Source organism: Heliconius melpomene, chromosome 17 (assembly GCF_056956725.1).
Source record: "Heliconius melpomene rosina isolate 202511_hmr_F chromosome 17, ASM5695672v1, whole genome shotgun sequence".
NCBI lineage: Eukaryota > Metazoa > Arthropoda > Insecta > Lepidoptera > Nymphalidae > Heliconius > Heliconius melpomene.
The window spans coordinates 4,755,495-4,776,463 of NC_140405.1; the positions used below are offsets into that span (position 1 = coordinate 4,755,495).

At 31.8% G+C, this 20,969-nt stretch overlaps 4 protein-coding genes across 4 annotated transcripts; 2 read left to right on the forward strand and 2 right to left on the reverse strand.

The window, feature by feature from the left end:
• Positions 1-18: 18 nt before the first annotated feature.
• Positions 19-508, reverse strand: LOC146529934 (vacuolar ATPase assembly integral membrane protein VMA21 homolog). Its single transcript, XM_085201196.1, has 2 exons — positions 357-508; positions 19-270 (listed from the first exon to the last, which is right to left on the reverse strand). The coding sequence occupies exons 1-2, from the start codon at positions 375-377 to the stop codon at positions 19-21; spliced, it is 273 nt and encodes a 90-aa protein (XP_085057322.1). The 5' UTR covers positions 378-508.
• A 1,584-nt stretch (positions 509-2,092) lies between these two features.
• On the forward strand, positions 2,093-3,991 carry LOC146529935 (uncharacterized). The gene is made up of 6 exons (XM_085200975.1): positions 2,093-2,260; positions 2,527-2,627; positions 2,703-2,814; positions 3,320-3,406; positions 3,499-3,597; positions 3,679-3,991. Exons 1-6 carry the CDS (start codon positions 2,213-2,215, stop codon positions 3,988-3,990), a joined length of 759 nt encoding a protein of 252 aa, XP_085057101.1. The 5' UTR covers positions 2,093-2,212; the 3' UTR covers position 3,991.
• Positions 3,992-4,660: 669 nt separating this feature from the next.
• Nadsyn (NAD synthetase) lies at positions 4,661-20,670 on the forward strand. Its single transcript, XM_085201198.1, has 13 exons — positions 4,661-4,804; positions 14,098-14,281; positions 14,542-14,797; positions 14,904-15,049; positions 15,342-15,591; positions 16,034-16,238; positions 16,517-16,663; positions 17,011-17,159; positions 17,331-17,486; positions 17,912-18,126; positions 18,380-18,602; positions 19,145-19,321; positions 19,739-20,670. The coding sequence occupies exons 2-13, from the start codon at positions 14,136-14,138 to the stop codon at positions 19,865-19,867; spliced, it is 2,199 nt and encodes a 732-aa protein (XP_085057324.1). The 5' UTR covers positions 4,661-4,804; positions 14,098-14,135; the 3' UTR covers positions 19,868-20,670.
• On the reverse strand, positions 5,391-11,849 carry LOC146529937 (cytosolic carboxypeptidase 2-like). The gene is made up of 17 exons (XM_085201197.1): positions 11,446-11,849; positions 11,147-11,322; positions 10,630-10,782; positions 9,787-10,019; positions 9,351-9,497; positions 8,781-9,039; positions 8,320-8,484; positions 8,123-8,238; positions 7,891-8,050; positions 7,486-7,805; positions 7,252-7,375; positions 7,093-7,170; positions 6,837-7,019; positions 6,599-6,750; positions 6,323-6,499; positions 6,069-6,236; positions 5,391-5,798 (listed from the first exon to the last, which is right to left on the reverse strand). The coding sequence occupies exons 1-17, from the start codon at positions 11,648-11,650 to the stop codon at positions 5,507-5,509; spliced, it is 3,108 nt and encodes a 1,035-aa protein (XP_085057323.1). The 5' UTR covers positions 11,651-11,849; the 3' UTR covers positions 5,391-5,506.
• Positions 20,671-20,969: the final 299 nt, after the last annotated feature.

Sequence of the window (20,969 nt, forward strand, 5' to 3'; positions counted from 1 at the left end):
TTAGAATAAATTATCAATTTAATCTTTTTTAACAGGCTTAGCTGGTGGTTTATCAACTTCACTGTAAGCCTTGTATATATATAGGCCAAGAGTTATGTGCAATACAACGACGGCTACTACAGCAGAATAAACGCTGCTAGTAACAGCTTCAAGTTTTAATATGCTATCAAATAACAAAATCTTCACTACGAAGAAAGAGAATACTGGTACAATTATGATAAATAAACAGTATTTTATCACTGTTCGAAATACTTGGAAGTCGGGAAGTTCCTAAAATAAAAATAGGTTAAATATTAATGAAAGTAAGTGAAACTAATGCAATAGAATTGGATATAACGTTATTGAATATGACTTACATTTGCTTTGCCTTCAATCATTATAAGAATAGAAATAAAAATAAAAATAAAATTAGACTGAAAAATTCTGAAACCTCACTTCCATCAATAATCCAAAGACTAAAAATTTGTGTTTTGTCATTTGTCTCTCGTTTCCGTTTGAGCCCATAGTGTTAAGAATAGACTATAGAGTTAAAATTAAAATGCATGATTTAACTATGCCGTGATAAATGATTTTACTATGTTCTCTGATAAAAATAAAATTAAATGATTTTAAGCAAAGACGTAATATACTGAAATATTAAACAAATGTATAATATTAATTACAAAATAATATATGTTTTAGAGAATTATTAATATATTTAAAAGAAGTGTTCTCTGGTGTAGGAGTTAGTTTTCAGAGTGGATCTCAAGTGGTAAAAAGTTTCCAACCATCTTCTCTATTGAAAGAAGGATATTTCTGTATTTTAATAACCTCGGGGTTCCTATTCTTAGAATATATCTGATATAGATTTCGATTATGCTGTCAATTTCATATAAAATGCACCAAAAATTATGAACTTATATTCATGTCTACGATTTTTTGGAGCACACAAAAAATCTAACTTCTGAAATCTAAGTGAACGCTTGTCAACGGAAAAGATACAATAATTTATGTATCGTTTTTGCTGTAATTTTTTTTTAATTTACCGTGTTTCCAATAGAGTACCTACTTTCCATCAATATATAGTAATGAAATTGGCCAAGGAGTGAGAATTTATAATGTAAAGAAAGAAAAATCCATAAAATATAGAGGTTATTCGTGGCGCAGAGGCACAAGCGTGTGATTGTAAGTGCGACAGGTGGTGGGTTTGATATTTTCGTTTCTTCGAGGCAAAGTGCGGCGTTAATTTCCGCCACTCAACACACAATGCCTCCAGAATTCGGCGGAAAGTAGAGTGCGGAAGTAGCGGGGAGGGTCTTATCACTAGGCTCCCTCTGCTATATGCAAGATACAGCATGAAGATAAAAAAAAAATTAATACATTTTATGGTTTGGGATTGTGTTATATACGTATCGCATTATTGTAGAAGAGGTTGGACGTTGATTAACCAAGATCACAGAGTGGAGAAAATTTAGAGAATATTTGACAAGCAGATGGACTCGAGGAAGGCTGTTACAAATACGTAGATTAGGCCAAACTGCTATGATACAGTTGCACTGCGTTGGCGGGGCTGAGATAACTCTAAAATGTGTCTTATTGTTATAATAGTTAATAAATAATATATCTTGCCTAAACAGACGTACATTATGTACATATTTATACGTAAATTTGACACCAATATTCGTAAAATTTTCGCCTTTGTTGTTGTGACTCTCTCTTTACGGCGATATGAACACGTACAATGTGATAATCGTTTTCTATTTATTATTATAATAATATTGTAAATTTAGGATTGCTTAGATTTAGTTTTTTTATAAAAGGAACTGGAATTTTAGGAACTAACATATTATAATTCCATTATTTTTATAAAAAATAAAATACATATTAAAAACATTACCCATTTAAGTACTCACGGAAGTGATTAAGCTGAAATTAAATTTTTTGTCCCGGTTTTGTTAAGAAGAAATTATATAATTTTCTTGGGAAATTATTTGTCACGACGATATGTTTGGAAGGTTGAAAATATTTTAATTGTAGAATTGAGATATTGTATATGAAGAACTACAAAAACTATATTTTAGTTACGTTATAATAGATACAGAACCAATTTATATAAAAATTTGAAACACCGATGTATGACGCGGACTTTTCATTGTATCATGAACTACATATGTATATTTTATTCTATTGACATTTGAAATTGGAGAGCATTATAATCTACCCAGCTTTAAATATGACAAAAAAAATCTACTTTGGCTCTACAATACTGCTCACAATTCTTGTAAGTATTTTTTTTGTTTCCGATAATGTGAATTATTGAATTTATAAGAATATATAATATTATATTCTTCCTATTTTATTGTGTCCAACAGATTCGAATATATGGCACATTTTTAGATATAAACGAATTACAAAAAAATATTTTACAATGGAAAAGTCAGAACTTTCTAAATATTAGTGAGGTCAGAAGCTTTATTATATTAAATATATTAACTCTAACATAAATGCAACTAAAATTATATAAGGAAACATCCCATAATTTTACAGATAAGTGCAGCATCTAATGGAATTTTCGACTTAAGTGATGTGAAAAATAAAATTCTTCAATGGAAAACTCAGAAAATATCAGCCTTATGTCCATCCAATGGGTAAGTTATAAAAAAATTAAGATAATAAATGTCACAAGCCTATAAGAAATTACTACAGTAGAGTTTATTTTTCAGATCGAAACTACAGAATCTACTTAATCTTGCATGCAGTACTGCGCAACCCACAAATGTCACATTAAGAGATGCTTGTATTGCATGTTTCTCACGAGTTACGGCTATGCCAGAGGTGAAATTTTTTTTCTTTAGAAAAATTTCTACACACTGTATATTCTATTCTATCTTTGCATAAAGCTATTATATTCATTTTGATGTAGAGAGTTTTTTTATATAGAGGCCAGTCTTGGCGCAGTGGGACATAGTGTGTTGCAAAATCGACGGGATCTGGGTTTGATCCCCATTCGAAGAAATGAAATACCTATTTATTTAAATTTATATTTTCATTTCATCGCTCTGGTGTCGAGGCAAAGCTCGGCGTTGAGTTACTCAACACGCAATGCCTCCAGAATTCGGCGGAAAGTGGAGAACGGAGTATCTTAACTCGAGGTTCCTTCTGCCTACCCTGCTGTATGCGGGATATAACGTGAGTTTAGAATGCAAAATTAGAGAGTTCACAGATTTTTTGTTGAAAAAAATCGTGATGATGTTTGATAAAGTTTTTTTTAAAAAAGTGATGTTCTTTTAAATTTTATGCAGATAACTTTATTATTATATATTCCTCTGCTTAATTTAAGGGCCCTCAAGAACTTAATGCATTAAGTGTGTGTGCTGTACAATATTTTACGAATACCTCTTATGCAACGTGTGCAACAAATCTAATGGTAATTAGTCGTTTTTATTAAAAAAATAATAATGGTAAATTATCATAATTTTGTTTGATATTAATCTTGAGATGTAAAATGTTTACTTGTAGGCTTTATCTACGTCTGCTTTAAATGTTCAACCTTCTGGCTGTTATATGGGATACTGTGATTTTGTAAGATGTCTGAGGCGGACCAATTCTATGAATTTGGTTAGTATCTTACTAGTATCGTACTTTTTTTATCTGAGTAAGTAACTTAGTAGGTGTATCTTCTACCTGCATTTTTTGCAGATAACTCAGTGTACGAGAGAAGCGAGAACCGGAGTAAACATCACATTGGATGCTGATAATGTACGATTTTATACAAATGTAACTTCTTGTATTCTGGCAAAAACAAGATGTGGTACTTTTAATCCTATAACGGGAGATCCCCAAACTCCAGGATACACATCTTCTGGTCTCAGAGTTAGTAATGCACTTCAATTTTCAAATACTGGAGAGCTTCGTATTTTGGCATTTTCCGCAAGTACACCAGTTTCTTCGTCATTCTGTACAGCATCTACTAATTTGACCCAATCAAATTGGTTGACTAATGTATGTTAATTTAATGTATAATATACTTAATGGAATAATATTCTTATAAAAAAAATATAATCTTTTATTTTATAATTTTTTAAGGTATTTTAACAACGTATTAGGTACCTATATCCTAATTCCTATCAAATTTCTGAGTTCATCACATATGAAAATAGCAGCTGTCAATAAGTAACGTCTAATGAGCGGCAACTTACGCCTGCTGTTCAAACATTTGAACAGCATTCTGACATTCACCATATTGGAAAAAATATTGATCATTCATTATATTGGAATAAATATTATTCGACTGATCACTAATAAGATTGCGACGAAGTAGCAAAATTATTAAACTACTTAAATGTAGTTTAATAATTTTGCTAGTTCTTATTGGTTGTGATTTAAAAAAACTTGGAAAGTTGAAGCACCAAAAATATTTGGTTTAAGCAGCTTAATTATTAATACTTATAGTCCATTGTGATATTCTGTTTATAATTATTTCTTTACTATTAATTTATATTTTTAATTATTGTTAAATTTCTTATATAATGTATATAAGAAATTTAACAATAATATAATATAATATTTACACAATGATGGCGAAATTATCTCAAATGGTTTTTACGGTTACATATTTCTTTGTCTAGGTGTCTAAAGCGTTAAAAAAATATTTAATAGCTGTGATTGTTAAATTGCCAATGTCAAAGTCAAAATCAGTAAGTCAAACTAACCATAAAACTTTTAAAATGTTTTGGTGATTTTTTAAATAATTGGTTGTTAATATTTTTATGTATTTAAAAAAATCTATAAGTACGGTTTTATATAATTGTGTTTTTAATTTAATGTAAGTCCATTATATTTATTATTAAATATTCTTAAGAAAATAGTTCAATATTATTAAAAGTACTATGCTAATTGAACTTTATTTATAAATATTATGTAACTTTAGACACACTTAAAATTTCCAACTTATTAAAATTGAATTAAATCCTTCACTTTAAAAAAAAATCATAATATTACGATTACATTTATGCTGAAAACAAGACCACAAAGTGCCAATTTTTAAGTTTTATGTTACTTTTGTCTTTCATTAAAAAACACACACAAAACCACAATTTTGCACTTTATTATTATATTTTATTCTCACTAACTATTTCTTGAATATACAAATGTTTATATTAGGTAAACAAGTTTTTTTTATAAAATTTTGCTTTATTACATTTGTTTTACAATATTTTACATCTTTAAATTATATAATTTATTTTTCTATTTTATGCTTTAATATTAATTATCAAAAAGGTTTTTAATAAAATTTTAAAATATATTGAGGCTTGTGTGGCACAGAACTACAATATCAGATTGCAAACAACAGTTTTAGATGTTATTTCCACTCAGCACAAAATGAAATATTTTCATTTTCTTTTGGTAACTGGTAACAACACAAACACAAGTTCCTCCACTCAACACTGAACAATATCCTAACACTAGGTTCCACCTGCCTACTTTACTATAGGGATATAGTGAATGTAACAAGTATCTCTCACTCTTAATTTTTGACTTTGGTATCAGCAGTAGCAGCTTTTTGCAATTTATGCTTCCCAATTTTCGATTTTTTTTTTATCTTTTTCACTATTTGTATTGATTCTTCAGAATCAGAATTGTCAGAGATAATATTTGAATTTAATTTTCGATTTGATTTCTTAGTCTGAATGGCTGTTGCAACAAATGCACTTTTTCTGAAGGCTGATTTTGCTTGTCTATTTGATGATTGAGTGTTTCTAGGTATATCAGTAAAACTTGTGTTATTCATTAAACATTCTGATTTTGCATGTTTTAATCTGCAAAAGAAGACAACAAAAATTAAATGACTTAAGAATATCACTAAATGGATAAACAACATCTATTATTTTAGGGTCACCTAACAGAAATGTCAAGATATAATAACAATATTTCATAATGTGCCAATAAAACTACTAGAATATGTAAATGTTGTTTTATTAACTTAAGTATACTTTATACTTTAGATTAAAAATATTTTATGGATGATAAGTCCACAATTTTTCATAAATTTGTTTTAAACGGCAAAAAAGAATAAAAAAGATACTAACTTTCCTTTCTTTTTACTAATTTTAGGAATCCTGGTAATTGGCTCTAATATATCTTCTGTTGGTATTTTAACAGAAACTTTATTTTTATTTTTTATTTTTTTCTTCTTTTTTTCATCTTTTAATTTTTGTTTATCATTATCCAGTTCTTCTAATTTTTTTGAACAAGATCTGTAAATAAATATTACAAAAAAGCAATTTTAAGTTTAAATCAATTTAGTATGGCAATTTATTTTTATAGGAAAATAAACATATACCTGAGTAAAGCCTCACTATCAGTGAAATAAGAGTTCATGGCAAAACTAGATATACCCCACGATAATGGGCCTTTATCTTCATCTTGAACACCAGTCCATATATTTTTCTTTAAAGAGTTTAACTTTACTTGCAACTCAGAAGGTTGCATGTTCCGTCCTTTTATTTCAGACAGGCACCTGATTAGAATTAATTATATTGTATACACATATTTTTGTATAACTAAAATTTTTGTAATTATGAATATTTATTATATCAAAAATAGTTTTTGTACTTACTTAGGTGGTGGTAATTTTTGAAACTGGTGCCATGAAGCTGGCTTTAACTTTGATTTACTTTGTGTTAGATGATCATTAATCATTGAAACACTTCTTGGTCTAAATTTATTAGTCTTCTTTTCTCTATCTGAATTGAATGGTGAGTCACTGGTCTGAAAAATAAACATATTTTATATTCATATATGTATACATACCTGTTTTTTGAAAATAAGCATTTTAGAAAACCAAATAGATTTACAGGGACTGGTAGGATTTTTAATTCAGGTGGCATTTTCTTTTTTCTTCTTGGTTTTAACTTGCCCGACGTTTGCAGCAACTTGCGTACCCTTCGTACAGGACTTAGGTTTTCTTCAAACGAATCACAATCTGAAGATGCATCGGTCATGGCGTCAGATGTTATGTCAATTGTCGCCCTCGACACCTGCAATATTAATTTAGTGTTCTATAAATTTTAGTTCTAAAGTTGGAAATTAAACTTGCGTTTACGTACATACGTGCAAAGTTTCGCGTTTGGTCTTTCTTTTTTCAATTCGATTTATTTTTTCCAATATTAAGCGGTGCTTTTGTGGTTTCTGTTGAAAAACATATCATCATCATCATTTAGGTTGTTTTAAAAAAATATTTGAACCATATATTATTATTTTACGTATTACTTCAGATAAATTCCTGCTTATATCTGGAAGGATAGGAGACGGCGGTGGTGCTAGTTGAGTAATACCAGATGACATTTTTAGAGCTCCAGCTTCTGAACTGCTACTCGATGTATCACCTTCATCACTGTAATTGATTAATAGTTACGATAATTACAAATTAACACATTTTGTACACAGCTGTATTGAGTTTGTTTTGATACCTTCTAAAAGTTCCTATTAATTATGATATATTACCTAGAATAATCGGAAAGATCGATATTAGTTGGTTCATCAGCATTAGAACCTTCTTTTAATAAACGTGTAACAATTTTGGTTCTCAATCTTTCTTTACTTGGATCTTCATCGTAGAAATCTAAAAGAGTTTCGCAAAATGTGCGACCAAGGCTTTCATAGTCTTGCGCTGTGAAGTGCGTCGACATTCTACTGCCCAATTCTGATCCGCCAAATGATGCTTCCATTGTATAGCTATTTGCTACTCCCAACATCCAAATAACCACTCTTGCTGTACCTTCTTTGCTACGTTGAATTCTAAATTTACAATTTTCAAATGAAAACTGAAATTACGTAATGCCAAATATAATGATAATGTACAAGTACGTTTTAGCCAATTGACTTTCATAAAAATACTAAATATATAACCTTATCTGCAGCGTTTTTATGAAGCATTAGAGGAAAAACTTGTTCTTGTAAACGTTTATCAGTGTTTTTTCGACTTTCGCATCCATAAATAAAGATATTATGCTTTCTAGAGTGAGCGTGTAAATCAACATACATTGCTACGCCGCATTCCTCCTGCAACCTATACTAATTAGTTAAAAAATAATATTATAAGAATATTATAGTAATTTAAGTATTATATTTCGGCATTCACCTGCGTATCATAACTTTAGTATGCCATACAGGAGGATAGGTTTCTCTAATAACTGTACGATATTGTCTATTTAGATCTTTTCCGGTTAATGAACATCGATTATTACCTACAATAACCTGAAATAACAAAATATAACTAACTTTCTTTATTCTATATAATTATGATGAATATTGCTATGAAAAGACACTTATACTTACTCCATCTGGATTTAACATAGGAACTAGTTTGAAAATAAATTTTTCCCTTAATTCTCGAGCCTGATTGGTATCCCCTGTGAGAAAGTCCATGAAACCTTTCATCATCCACGACGATGGTGTCTCTCCTGGGTGTACTCGAGCCGTAATAATGACAGCTTTCTTTTTCTGTGTTACATCATAAATAAATCATTAATGTAGTAATCAGTAATGTCTTATTACTTACATTATTTATTGCACGATTATGAAGACATGATACTATGAAAATTCTTAATATGTGTTTGGATTTGATCACATTTCTATTCAAAATAATAAATTTAAATAAAAACAATTGTTGAGTATATGGTATCACACCAAAATGAAGTATAAACGTAATGCTTATTGACCCGAGCATTATAAGTCCCCTTACAACTTTATTTTCTTATAAAAAATTTAAATCTCGATTATTTTGAATCTAAAAATACCTTTTGGTCCATTTCGTTAGGATTCTGCGGTGCGGTTATCGTCAAATAGTACACGTTGTTACCAGCTAGGGTTCTACAAAGAAGTCTTAACTTAGAATATGTAGATTTGACGGGGTGAGCTTGTAGCCTCGATAAATACTCTTGCAGATCAGAGTAACTGTATGGATAACAATGTGCTATGTATACTGCATCGTCCGTATGAGGAAATTCTAAATTGAATGTTAGTGTATAACTTGGGTATTGTTCTTCTTCTTCACATCTAGAAAAAAATGAATAGGATAATTTTGCCGCGTTTTTCCGATTAAATAAAAAGATTTTTTTTCCAACTTCACGCTGTATCCTGCACAACAGGGTAGGTTGAGGGAACCTATTAAACAACACACTTTCCATTTTCCGCCGAATTCTGGAGACATTGCAGTTTTGAGAGAAATGAAAATAAATAAATGTTATTTCCTCGCGTGGGGATCGAACCTACAACGGTGGTGTTTATAGTCTCACGACTGGCCTCTAATCTGATCTGGCCTTAAATAAAAAAAATGAATATAAACATTAAGCTATAAATAGACTAACGTTGAATCATTTTTGTAATACGCGATGTTGTCGCCGCACCGTCTCCAACCGATCGAATGCAGTTGAGCGTCCTTCGTCGAGTAAAGCAAAGGTCGCATACCCTCATTATAGAGGCTTTCAGGCTTTGACAAATTAACTATTGAAAACCTAAAAAATATTTTAATTAAATAAAAGATATTAATAAGTAGTAGTAATATCTTAAAAGATATTAAATAAAAGTACAATTGTCAAAATTAAATTAGTTAATTGATTACGACCAACCTAGTTTTTTTTTTAGTTTAACACAGTATTTCGCGTATAGAAAGGCATAGGGAGAAACGTTATGTTAAGTCACTCCGTTCGCCACTTTCCGCCCTATTTTCGTGGTATTGAACGTTGAGTAGTGGAACTCAACGCCGCCTTTAGTTTCTAAAATTAAATAGTTTTATTGTTTTACCTATACATCATTTGTTTTCTTGTGTTCGAAACTCTAAAATAAAACCATTGCATATGTCTATTAGTGTAGAGGTCCGTACGAAGATGTAATTCATAATAGGCGGAGGTAATTTTGATTGCTTTGGCTAAATTTCCGCTTTCGAAACGTGATTCAAATTTTAATTCATCGTCTCCACCCGAAGTAGTACATGCTGATAGAAATAGTCGAGAACCCCCGACCGATGATCGACTAAACTGTGAATATTAATCAACATCATTATAAAGTTATAATTAAACTGTATAAATTTTTATGATGATATTGAGGCCAGTCGTGACGAAGGGGCACACGCGTATAACTGTACAATGCAAAAGGTAGTGGGTTCAATTTCCACTCGGGGAAATAAAATGTGTTCATTTATTCGTTCTAGTGTCTGTTCTCCAGAAATTCGAAAAGTGAGGAGCGGAGTATCTTAAGTGTGTTAAGACAGAAGACATTCCGCTCCCCATTTTTGTAGTATGTAGTAGGGGGTACATGCGGGATACACTGGAAAAATATATATAAAGTTTTGAGACCACCACAATGCAATCTTATATTGTCTAACTGCGATAGAGAATGATTATATTCAAAGTAAGTCTCTCTCTGGTCTGTTCTCAGATTCAAACAAAAAAGTGGATAACGAAGTGTTTTGACACTACTTTCATTTTTTGTTTTATTTTTATACAACTGTGAACTTTAATTTGCCCCTGCCACTTTGTGCCCCTGCGCCACAACTGGCCTCTGGTTACGATTTAAAGTTAATATTATGAATTATAGTTTTATTTTGATAAACAAAACCTATAATTGCCTAATAATATAATTACTTACATAATTTACGGCACTCATTGGATAATATTGGAAAATTACAGTTCCAGCTTCTTCTCCTACTGGCTGTGGCTTGAGTTCTTTTCCAGATGATACGTAATACGGTTCCGGGGAAGCAGGGCTCCACATTATATGTTGTATTCTTTCTTCTACAACCTATATCGAAAAATATCTAGTCCTAATTAAAGACGAGGGCACAAGTGTGTGACGCTAAACGCGACTGGTAATGGGTTTGATCCCCACTCGAGAAACTGATATATTTATTTAAATTTATATTTTCATTTTTTCGCTCTGGTGTCGAGGCAAAGGGCGACGTCGAGTTGTTCCGCCACGCAACACACGAAACTTACCGAATTTTGCAGAAAGTGGGCAACGGAGTGTTTTAACACTAGGTTCCATCTGCCTACCCTGCTGTGTGGAGGATACAGTGTGAAGCTGATTTATTTTTTTATTTGATTTATACAAATTAAACAAACATTCTAATTAATAGTTACATTACGTTGTTAAATATTATTTTTACTTGACATTCCGACGGCCACCTTGGTGCCTGCTGTGGACAATCTAGTTCCTTAGGTAAAGCAAATAGATCACGCGGTTCTCTTAGTTTGGCTGTAGTTTTAAAAGTTTTGATATCAGTGTTTATTTCTAGTTGATTCGTTTTAATATTGTTTTGTAGAAAGTTTGATATAAAGGTGCCTAAAAATAAAATTCACTATAAAATATCTAATTATAGTTATTTTATAAATGCGTGGATCACGCTTTGAATAAATTAATAGACTAGATAACCACAAAATTGACGATGTACTTTACTTAATTTACCTTTGTTGCATATAGGAAAAAGAGAAGCTTGCAATGTTTTTACTTGCTCTATATTAGCTATCAGTAAATTATCTTGTAAAACTGGATCTCTAGTGGGAAGTGTCAACGTGACTGTCGTGTTATCAATGTAGTCTCTCCTCTGTTCTTCCCGTTCTATCATCATAACGTTGTTTTGGACACACTCCAGTTGTTTCCACCATAACATTTTAAACAATTTAAATATATTTGATTATAAATTTTGAATTTAACTTAGTTTTTAGCTGTTATCGTTTTCGTAAAAAAAACATTTAAATACCCTGTCACCATGGCTGCGGTTTAGAGTTACGACAAAGGGTAGACTGGCAGGTGAAACGACGGGCGGTAGCAAACTGAAGCTTTCGTGTGGGACCAAAAGGTACCGTGATTGGGAGACGAAAACCCTAACTGATGTCATGCTTCGATCGCTTAGCGCGTTTTATCAAGTGATTGGTGACGTCAGGTGGTATCAGTAAACTTCAACAATTTTCCTACAACCGTAAACTATCGACTAACTTTGATTAAACCATCAATTACTGCTCTTTTAACAAACGTTTACTTTCATAAATACAGTGTAGGTGCTGCGTGATATTTAGATATTCCTTAGCGTATTCTTTTGTAGATAGGTTTTTGTACGTGTGTATAATGAGACTTACCATTAGAATTAATCTTCATTATTTCTTTTTCTTTCTTATTAACATCAGTGTCCTTTATGTCCATTTTGTCGTAAAATAACGCATGCTAAAATTGGCAATATTTTTTAAAATAGCTTATTTCCTCCTTCGCTTATCTCCTCCTTTCTCCGCTATTTTGTAGTTGCATTAATTTGCAAGTCTTGTGTGTTCATTTTAAATAGGCCATAATTAAATTAACATAATAAAAAAATCTAGAATAGCGTTTAGATTTTATTAACAAGTATATATATTTTAGAACTCTACGGCACATAGATTTGCTTAATGTAGTTTGTAACGCTTCGCCGGGAGTTCCAAAGGTGACTGCACTTCCTCGTAATATGTAAACTTGTGTAAGCGTCGGGCGTGAAAACTTCGGAGCTATGAGCTTTTTTATATTAAAATTACATAATATACAAAATAATGATATAAAATATTACTAAATATAATAATTGCTTCTCAAATGGTCTTATAATTTATATTTTTCGATCTTTCATTCGTGATCGAATTTCCGCTGTATTCTCTAAGCATTGCGTGGTCCTAGGCATAAGGTGGAGTTGAGTAGTGGATCTTATTCCGTCACTCAACTTCTACTGAAGCCTAGTTTGGTATACATTAAAATCCTTGAACGTAAGTAGCATATAAGGCATGATTAATATTTAATAGTTGTTGTTATGGCAACGCTATAAGTAGATCGATACTGAATTTGAAGAAAAGAAAAACACAGGTGAGATACATTTTGCTTACGATCTTTATTCATTGACACAGAAAATTTGTATTGTATTTATTTATAAGTCTTTAGTCTCTTATTGCACTGTCTGTTTAGTCTTATTTGTTCTTTATTAAGAACCTTTAAAGAACCCACAGTTTAAAGAGACCATTGATGGATTTACTAAATATTATGATATGAGTAAATGACTGGTTAAAATTATTTCTATTTTTTATATAAAAGCTTTGTAATAGATTTTGTGAGGTTACGTAATTTACTCTGCCTGTCTATATGTATAAATATATCACCCATATGGCAGTATACTAAATGTAAATTGAGTATTTGGTATGTCCATATAAAATTCCCTATTACGTCAGTTATTTTCAAAAGTAAATATAATTTATTATACTTGTACTTGCTTGAGAATAAAATATGTTTAGAATTGTTATAAAACTTAATTCATGTTTAACTGCAAATATTTCAGTAAAATAGCTACTTTTCGTTCTTTCTTTTTCAAGTGCTCAAAGATGCTTGGCCTGATTTTTTTTTATTAATGTAAGATTTCTTTGTATTTTAAAAGCTTTTTTAGATTATCTGTTAGTTATTCCCAATATTTAAAGTTTTAGGAGATTCAAATTACGCCGTTGTTTTAATGGTGCGTAGTCCTTATATAGGGTCACAGGGCTTAGGGCGAGGTGGTTGACCGATGTTTGGTACGAGCTGGTACCGATCGATTTCACCGTCGTGTGTCGCCTATCAATGAGATTTACTGATTTTATTATGTCATCATATTCCATAAAAACGCCTATTGTTTAGAATTGTAACATTATTTGGATATGAATAGTTATTTTATTTGTTATTTTTGGTATCTTTTTTACAGCGTTGAATAATTATAGTAATCTTTTTAATTACTTTCATCTTAGACATTTTTTTCATTTATTTTGCAATAATAATATTTATATTTTCTTCTCTCACATGCAACATACAGCGGAGTAGTTCGGAAGAACTTAAGTGCTAAAATACTTAACCTCCTTAACTTAACAGCCCAACCGCGATTAAAGCGGAATTCATCAACGCGTTTTATTTTATAAGACGAGGAAGTATATATAAATTAAATGCAAAGACCTCAGAATCGAACTCAGAACCATCGGGTGTATAGTCGTACACTGTGACAATTGTAATTTAAATAAATCTTTTAAGATATGATTTTAAAACATTTTCTTTTTAAATTACTAATTTCAACAAATTTTATTTTAGTAAATCTAGTATAAAAACACATAACCTACTTCTTCAAAATGGGCCGTAAAGTAGTAGTTGCAGTATGCACTTTAAATCAATGGGCATTAGATTTTGATGGAAACTTAAATAGAATTTTACAATCTATCCAAGAAGCTAAAGAAATGGGTGCACTTTACAGAACAGGACCAGAGTTGGAAATATGGTATGCTAGAATTTATGTTATAGACTTACTTCGGTTATTACATAATTACTGCTTTCTATATAAATGTGTCTGTATGGATATTACGATTCTAATCTATATAAACAAATTTGAACTGTATCTTTTTAATACGTTTATTAGACATTGATAGGAGAAAAGAGGTCTTTTCTTGTGTAAACTTTAATTTAAATACGATTAGCTATTTTTGATTAATATAATTATATACTTTTGCATGTTATACACATTTACATATAATTTTTCAGTGGGTACAGCTGTGAAGATCATTTTCATGAGCCTGATACGTTCTTTCATAGCTGGCAAGTCTTGGCAGAATTACTAAAATCACCAACTTGCAAAGATATCCTTATAGATGTTGGCATGCCAGTTCAACATCGAAATGTATCGTATAATTGTCGTGTTGCATTTTTAAATAAGAAAATATTGTTGATAAGACCAAAAACTTTGCTATGTGAAGATGGAAATTATAGAGAAACTCGATGGTTTTCACCTTGGACTAAAGTAAGATTTGATAATGCTTTAATTGTTTCTTTAAAGTCGTAATATAATCTAATTATATTTCTTGTGATTGTAAATCTATAAACTTTTAATTACTGTTTGCCAATAGGAGCGTCAAATAGAAGACTATTACTTGCCACGAATGATTACTTCTATAACGAATCAAACAACCGTACCTATCGGAGATGCTGTAATTTCAACCAAGGATACATGTATTGGTTTTGAAATTTGCGAAGAATTGTGGAATCCTCAAAGGTAAAATAATTTGACAAACAAAGGAAAATTACCGATAGAAGACTAATTTTTCGATGATCTAAGACATTGCTTTGCATAAGCTTTCTTTTGAATGAAACTTGAACTTATGATTAATAATATTGTAAAGTATTGTATGAGTCCACTCTGCTACGATGGCATTGTAATAAATTGAATGATTTTGAGTACAGTCACGTCAGTTACTGCTATTATAATTTTAGTCATTATAATCTATTACTTACCAAAACAAATAGAATGAAAATATATTTATCCAATTCGTAATTTTTTATTACAGCCCTCATATTCCATTAAGTCTTGATGGTGTCGAAATAATATCAAACGGTTCTGGTAGCTATATGGAATTGAGGAAAGCACACGTAACTATAGATATGATTAAAAGTGCTACATTTAAAAGTGGGGGTGCCTACTTGTTTAGTAATCTACGGGGATGCGATGGACAAAGAATTTACTTTAATGGTTGTTCCTGTGTGGCAGTTAACGGGGACATTGTTAGTAGAGCCTTGCAGTTTGCTCTACAGGATGTTGTAAGTATTTTTGTTTACAACTTCATACTGATAATGATGATATACCTACCTATTTTCTTGAATTACCTTAAATTAGCTAGTTTTTTTTGAGCTTCACGATGTAACCCGCATATAGCACTGTTAAGACGCACCATTCCCCACTCTTCACTGTTTGGAACATTACTTGTTGAGTGGCGGAACTCAACGTTGCCCTTGTCCTCCTTACCAGGGCGAGGAAGTGGAAATATGAAATATTTCAGTCCACCGAATGGGAATCGAATTCATAGCCGACGCGTTTACAGTCAAACACTTGTGCCTTTCCGCCACGACGGCTTTTATATAGCTTGTATTTTAATATACGAGTTAATAATTAATCTAATCTAAGTACTTTTGCATTTATATAAATTTCATTAGTATTTATATTATTTAATTACAATTTATATAATTAAGTCTATGATTTAAGGAAGTGACAACAGCTACAATAGATTTAGAAGACATACGGGCGTATCGCACAAGTAGACGATCTAGGTCACACTTGGCTGCCTCTACTCCTTCGTTTCCTAGAGTTTCTGTGGATTTCGCTTTATCAGACGTTGAGGATGTCCAACTGACAGTCAGTCCACCTATTGAATGGAAGTATTTGACGCCCGAAGAAGAAATTGAATTAGGTGATTTTCCAAATATAACAGGAGGGAATCTTATGTTAAGACATTCTGTACCCCACGTTCGACCGAGTCTTTGAGACAATTCGTGTTGAGTGGCGAAAGTTAACGTCAATCGTTGCCTTGTTACTAGAGCGAGGAAATGAAAGTATTAAATAATTCATTCTGCCTTGTGGGAATCGAACCGATAACCGTCGAGTTTACACGCGGTGCCCTTGCGCCACGACGGCGTCTAGTTATAATTTACAAATTAATATTTAAACTAATAGTATATTGCATTTCAGGCCCAGCGTGTTGGCTGTGGGATTACTTGCGACGATCTGGTCAAGGTGGTTTCTTCCTACCACTTAGTGGCGGCGCGGATTCTACTAGCACAGCGTGTATTGTATTCTCTATGTGCACTCAAATATGTGAGGCGATACAAAAAGGAGGTTTGTAGTTGAAAACATAAAACTACTACAAAAAGCCATCAATGTCTGTGTTTATTATTCTAAAATCATAAATAATCTTAAGAAACTATAATATAAATTGTATACTGCATTTAAAGTGTAATTTTACACGCTTAACGTTTTTTTAGCTTCACGCTGTATCCCGCACATAGCAGGGCAGAGAGGGAACCTTGGAACTTAGTGTTCACACTCTGGTAACAAGACAAAGCTCTGCGTTGAGTTCCGCCACCCAACACGCAGTGTTGTAAAGTCAGCGAAAAACGATAATCTGGTTAGGGAATACTATATATACATATACAAAGTGAAGCTAAAATATTTTTTTTTTATAGAAAGCCAAGTATTATACGATTTAAGGAAAATCCTATGCCAATCTGATTACACACCTTCCGACCCCATGGAGTTGTGTAACAGATTGTTAGTTACTTGTTATATGGCGTCGGAGAATTCCAGCACTGAAACTAAGCAAAGAGCCTCTCAGGTAAGTTTTGTGTAAATTTATAATAGCAAAGTTAGTATTTACTTTAGTTTATTTTCCATTTTATTTAAGATGCATGTTATTCTATAATGTGTAGCTTTTCATGATAAAATATGTAAATTTGGCAATTAACATATGTTAATTTAAGTAAAACTATAACAAATATCTTTTTAGCTTGCCAGCGAAATAGGTAGTTACCATTTCCCCGTATTGATAGACTCGGCGGTTAGCGCCGTCATAGGAATATTTACAACGGCAACTGGACTAGTTCCCAAGTTCATGAGTAAAGGTGGCTGTCCGCGGCAAAATCGAGCCTTACAAAATATTCAGGTACTTTAAAAATTTTCTTTTTTACTTATTTTTACTTAAGTTCTACAGATTCATCTTGATATTGGAAAATATGAACATAGAAATTTCAATTATTTTATATATTTATTATTATACACCGTGATGGTTTTCAAATTCAAATTGTTCCTTATTCAAATAGACTTTTAAATAGACGAATGAACACTACAAAAACTACTACAAACTTTGGTGTATTTTTGCTTCGTTTGTATCCTACTTTTATAATAGGATAGGGAGCGTAAACCGCGACGTTGAGTGGCGGAACTCAACGCCTTACCAGAGTGAGAAAATAAAAATAATTCATGAGAATCTTATATCTGCATCCTAACAATACGTAATTCTTATTTTCTACTCGTCACTTGTTTTGTCTTAATTCTATATTAAATTTAATTATGTCTAATTCCCTGTAGGCTCGTATCAGAATGGTTATAGCTTATCTATTTGCACAACTAATGCTGTGGGCGCGAGGTAGGCCCGGTGGCCTCTTAGTGCTCGGCTCGTCCAACGTCGACGAGGCATTAACGGGTTATATGACCAAATACGACTGTTCCAGTGCCGATGTTAACCCTATTGGAGGAATATCTAAAACTGATTTGAAATCGTTTTTGCAATATGCTAAGAATCGGTTTGTTGTTTTTTAATCATTGTTTTATACTTTTATGTTGAAATAGGGATATTAAAAGAAACAAATTACTGTTCATAATTTTGATATCTTTTTGTTATTATTTATAGAATTCGATAAGTAATTGTAAATATATTATTTATGTTCAAAACGTTTAAACTTATTTGAAGGGTGTACTCTAAGAGTTTAAAAATATCTTTAGAAAACTTATAACATTTGAACCTATTGCTTATTCATTAGACCTTTCACTTTCCAGCTTTTTCTTGCCATCTCTATCTGAGATATTACAAGCTCCACCAACTGCGGAATTAGAACCACTAGCCGACGGTCAAATAGCACAAACGGATGAAGAAGACATGGGCATGACGTACGTTGAACTATCAGAATTCGGTCGCCTCAGAAAATCTGAACACTGCGGTCCTTATAGTATGTTCCAGAAATTAGTCCACAAGTGGAGTAATAAGTGTACTCCTGAGGAGGTATGCTGTTGTACTATACATTTTGTTTGGTTTTTAAAAAAATTACAATTTCAGTTAATTCTCGTGAAATTTATTTCTCATAGGTTCTATCTAGTGGTGCAATGATAAATTAGCATACAAGCACGCTGTGTCGAGGCAAAGCGCGGCGTTGAGTTATTCCACTCAACACGCAATGCCTCCAGAATTCGGCAGAAAGTGGGAAATGGATTGTCTTAACACTAGGTTCCCTCTGCCTACCCTGCTGTGTGCGATATACAATGTGAAGTATATTGTGTGGCAGAACTTAATGCTGTGCTTTGCCTTGACACCAGTGCGAAGAAACAAAAATGTTAAAGATTTCATTTCCTCGAGTTGGGATCGGACCTACAACTAATCGTGCTTACTGTCACACACACTACCCCTGCGCCAAGACTGGCCTCCCGCTTTTTCTACTGTAAAAAAGAATGTTTGCAGTTAAAAGGTCGTACACTGCACCTTATGAATAATACATAATATTTAAACTAAAACTAAACTAAACTAAAATAACAAATATTAAATTACAGGTAGCGGAAAAAGTGAAACACTTCTTTCGTTGCTACGCTATCAACCGTCACAAGATGACGGTGCTGACGCCGTCTTACCACGCAGAGTCGTACAGCCCCGACGACAACCGGTTCGACCACCGCCCCTACTTATACAGAGTGCACTGGAACTGGCAGTTCAGGACCATCGATGATGCTGTATGTCTTTATAATAATAATACTTTATAATAATAATACTTTATCACAATAATAGTAATAATACTAAAAATATTAAAAAAAATACATTAATCAAAATAAAATATGTAAGAGTAGCGGAATTTAATATGAAAATAATTCTTATTTCTTTGTTATAAAACCTAGTGTTTAAGACAGTCCATTCCCCGTTTTCGCCGAATTCTGGAAACATTGTGTGTTGAGTGGCGGAACTCAACGCTGCGCTGTGCCTCGACATCAGAGGAAAGAAATGAAAATATAAATTTCAATGAATATTTCTTTTCCTCGAGTGGGGATGAAACCCACAATCAGTCGCGTTTACAGTCATACACTTGTGCTCTTGCGCCACTACATACCTCATATAAAATAGTTTTGAAATTTATTTTTTAATTACATTTCCAGGTTATGAAAATGGCAAAGGATAAACGTGTCAAAAGTGACAGCAATAGCAATAAAGAAGCATCTACTACAACTGTAAATCTTCCAGTACATTTTAACTTGCGCCAAGAAAGAAAGGGAGTACTTATTTAAATATTAATAGTATGTAAAATCGCAATAAATTGTAGTAATTAGTCTTTTGAACTAAACGGTCATTTGATTGGCTTATGTATACGTATATTTTAACGGGCCATGCATAAATTACGTTATACGACAATTTATGTCATTATTGTGATTTTTGACTCCTACTTCTCTCCCCCCGTACCCAGTGTGACGTTCCATATTATGCAATTTCAGGCATACGAATTAATTATTTAAAACAGTAATTTTGAAATGATGTTTGTGTTTATATCCTAATATTATTTTGAGAGTCAGATGTCACACTTCCTCGACCCCCCCTCCACCCTATTAAATGTTTGATGTATTTATAGATGGCTCTTAATTACAAAACGTAGATTTACTTTATCTATTAAGTTTAAATGTTGTTTAAGGTATTGTTTTAATTTTTTACCGATAGCAAGCAAATCCTGTAACATTATTTTTATATACTTTTGACAAATTTTAATTAAGTTTTTTTTTATTTTGATTTAATATACTCTATTGTATTTATTTAGTGAGGGCGATAGTAGCGTCACTGCGTTCGATTCTCATTCAGAAGAATATATTATTTTTATTACCATTTCGATAATAGGACAACGTGCAGCGTTGATTTCCAATGACGATGCCTTAACATAAGAGTCTCTTGCTGCCTTGCTGTAAGTAGGATACATCGTAAAGTAAGAATATATATTTTATAGTACCAAGCCATTAGCATTGCACAAAAAGTTATTGTTCTGCTTATTAAAATTTATCAATTAAAAGGTCAAAATTATTAATAAAAATGTTAATTATATTACTTATTTGTGTTTTTTTTTTTCATTTAATCTTCCTATGATGATTCTTGATATTTTGTTACTGCATTGTTGCAAACGTTATTTGAAAACATTTAAATTTCAAAGCTTCTATAATTAAATGAGGGGCATAAAATAAAATATATTTATTTGATTACATATCATTTAATAAATCTAATTAATTTAGTACCAGAGAAGTTTGCCACTGTATTTTGTCTATAAGACGTATGGAAAGTCAACTAGACTACTAAAATGTAATCCAATTATTGTTGTTGTTTCAGTTTTCTAGTTACTTCCTAGAGACC

What these genes read in the sequence shown, in the direction of transcription:
- LOC146529934 (XM_085201196.1), bottom strand. Translation starts at nt 377, where the DNA reads ATGATTGAAGGCAAAGCAAAT. An exon ending in TGATTGAAGGCAAAGCAAAT is followed by an intron (nt 271 to 356) that starts GTAAGTCATATT and finishes TTTTTATTTTAG; the next exon opens with GAACTTCCCGACTTCCAAGT.
- LOC146529935 (XM_085200975.1), top strand. Translation starts at nt 2,213, where the DNA reads ATGACAAAAAAAATCTACTTTGGCTCTACAATACTGCTCACAATTCTT. An exon ending in GCCTTATGTCCATCCAATGG is followed by an intron (nt 2,628 to 2,702) that starts GTAAGTTATAAA and finishes TTTATTTTTCAG; the next exon opens with ATCGAAACTACAGAATCTAC. An exon ending in CGTGTGCAACAAATCTAATG is followed by an intron (nt 3,407 to 3,498) that starts GTAATTAGTCGT and finishes GTTTACTTGTAG; the next exon opens with GCTTTATCTACGTCTGCTTT.
- LOC146529937 (XM_085201197.1), bottom strand. Translation starts at nt 11,650, where the DNA reads ATGTTATGGTGGAAACAACTGGAGTGTGTCCAAAACAACGTTATGATG. An exon ending in AGAAAACAAATGATGTATAG is followed by an intron (nt 9,498 to 9,786) that starts GTAAAACAATAA and finishes AATATTTTTTAG; the next exon opens with GTTTTCAATAGTTAATTTGT. An exon ending in CCAAACGCGAAACTTTGCAC is followed by an intron (nt 7,020 to 7,092) that starts GTATGTACGTAA and finishes TTAATATTGCAG; the next exon opens with GTGTCGAGGGCGACAATTGA.
- Nadsyn (XM_085201198.1), top strand. Translation starts at nt 14,136, where the DNA reads ATGGGCCGTAAAGTAGTAGTTGCAGTATGCACTTTAAATCAATGGGCA. An exon ending in CTAAGCAAAGAGCCTCTCAG is followed by an intron (nt 17,160 to 17,330) that starts GTAAGTTTTGTG and finishes ATATCTTTTTAG; the next exon opens with CTTGCCAGCGAAATAGGTAG. An exon ending in TCAGGACCATCGATGATGCT is followed by an intron (nt 19,322 to 19,738) that starts GTATGTCTTTAT and finishes TTACATTTCCAG; the next exon opens with GTTATGAAAATGGCAAAGGA.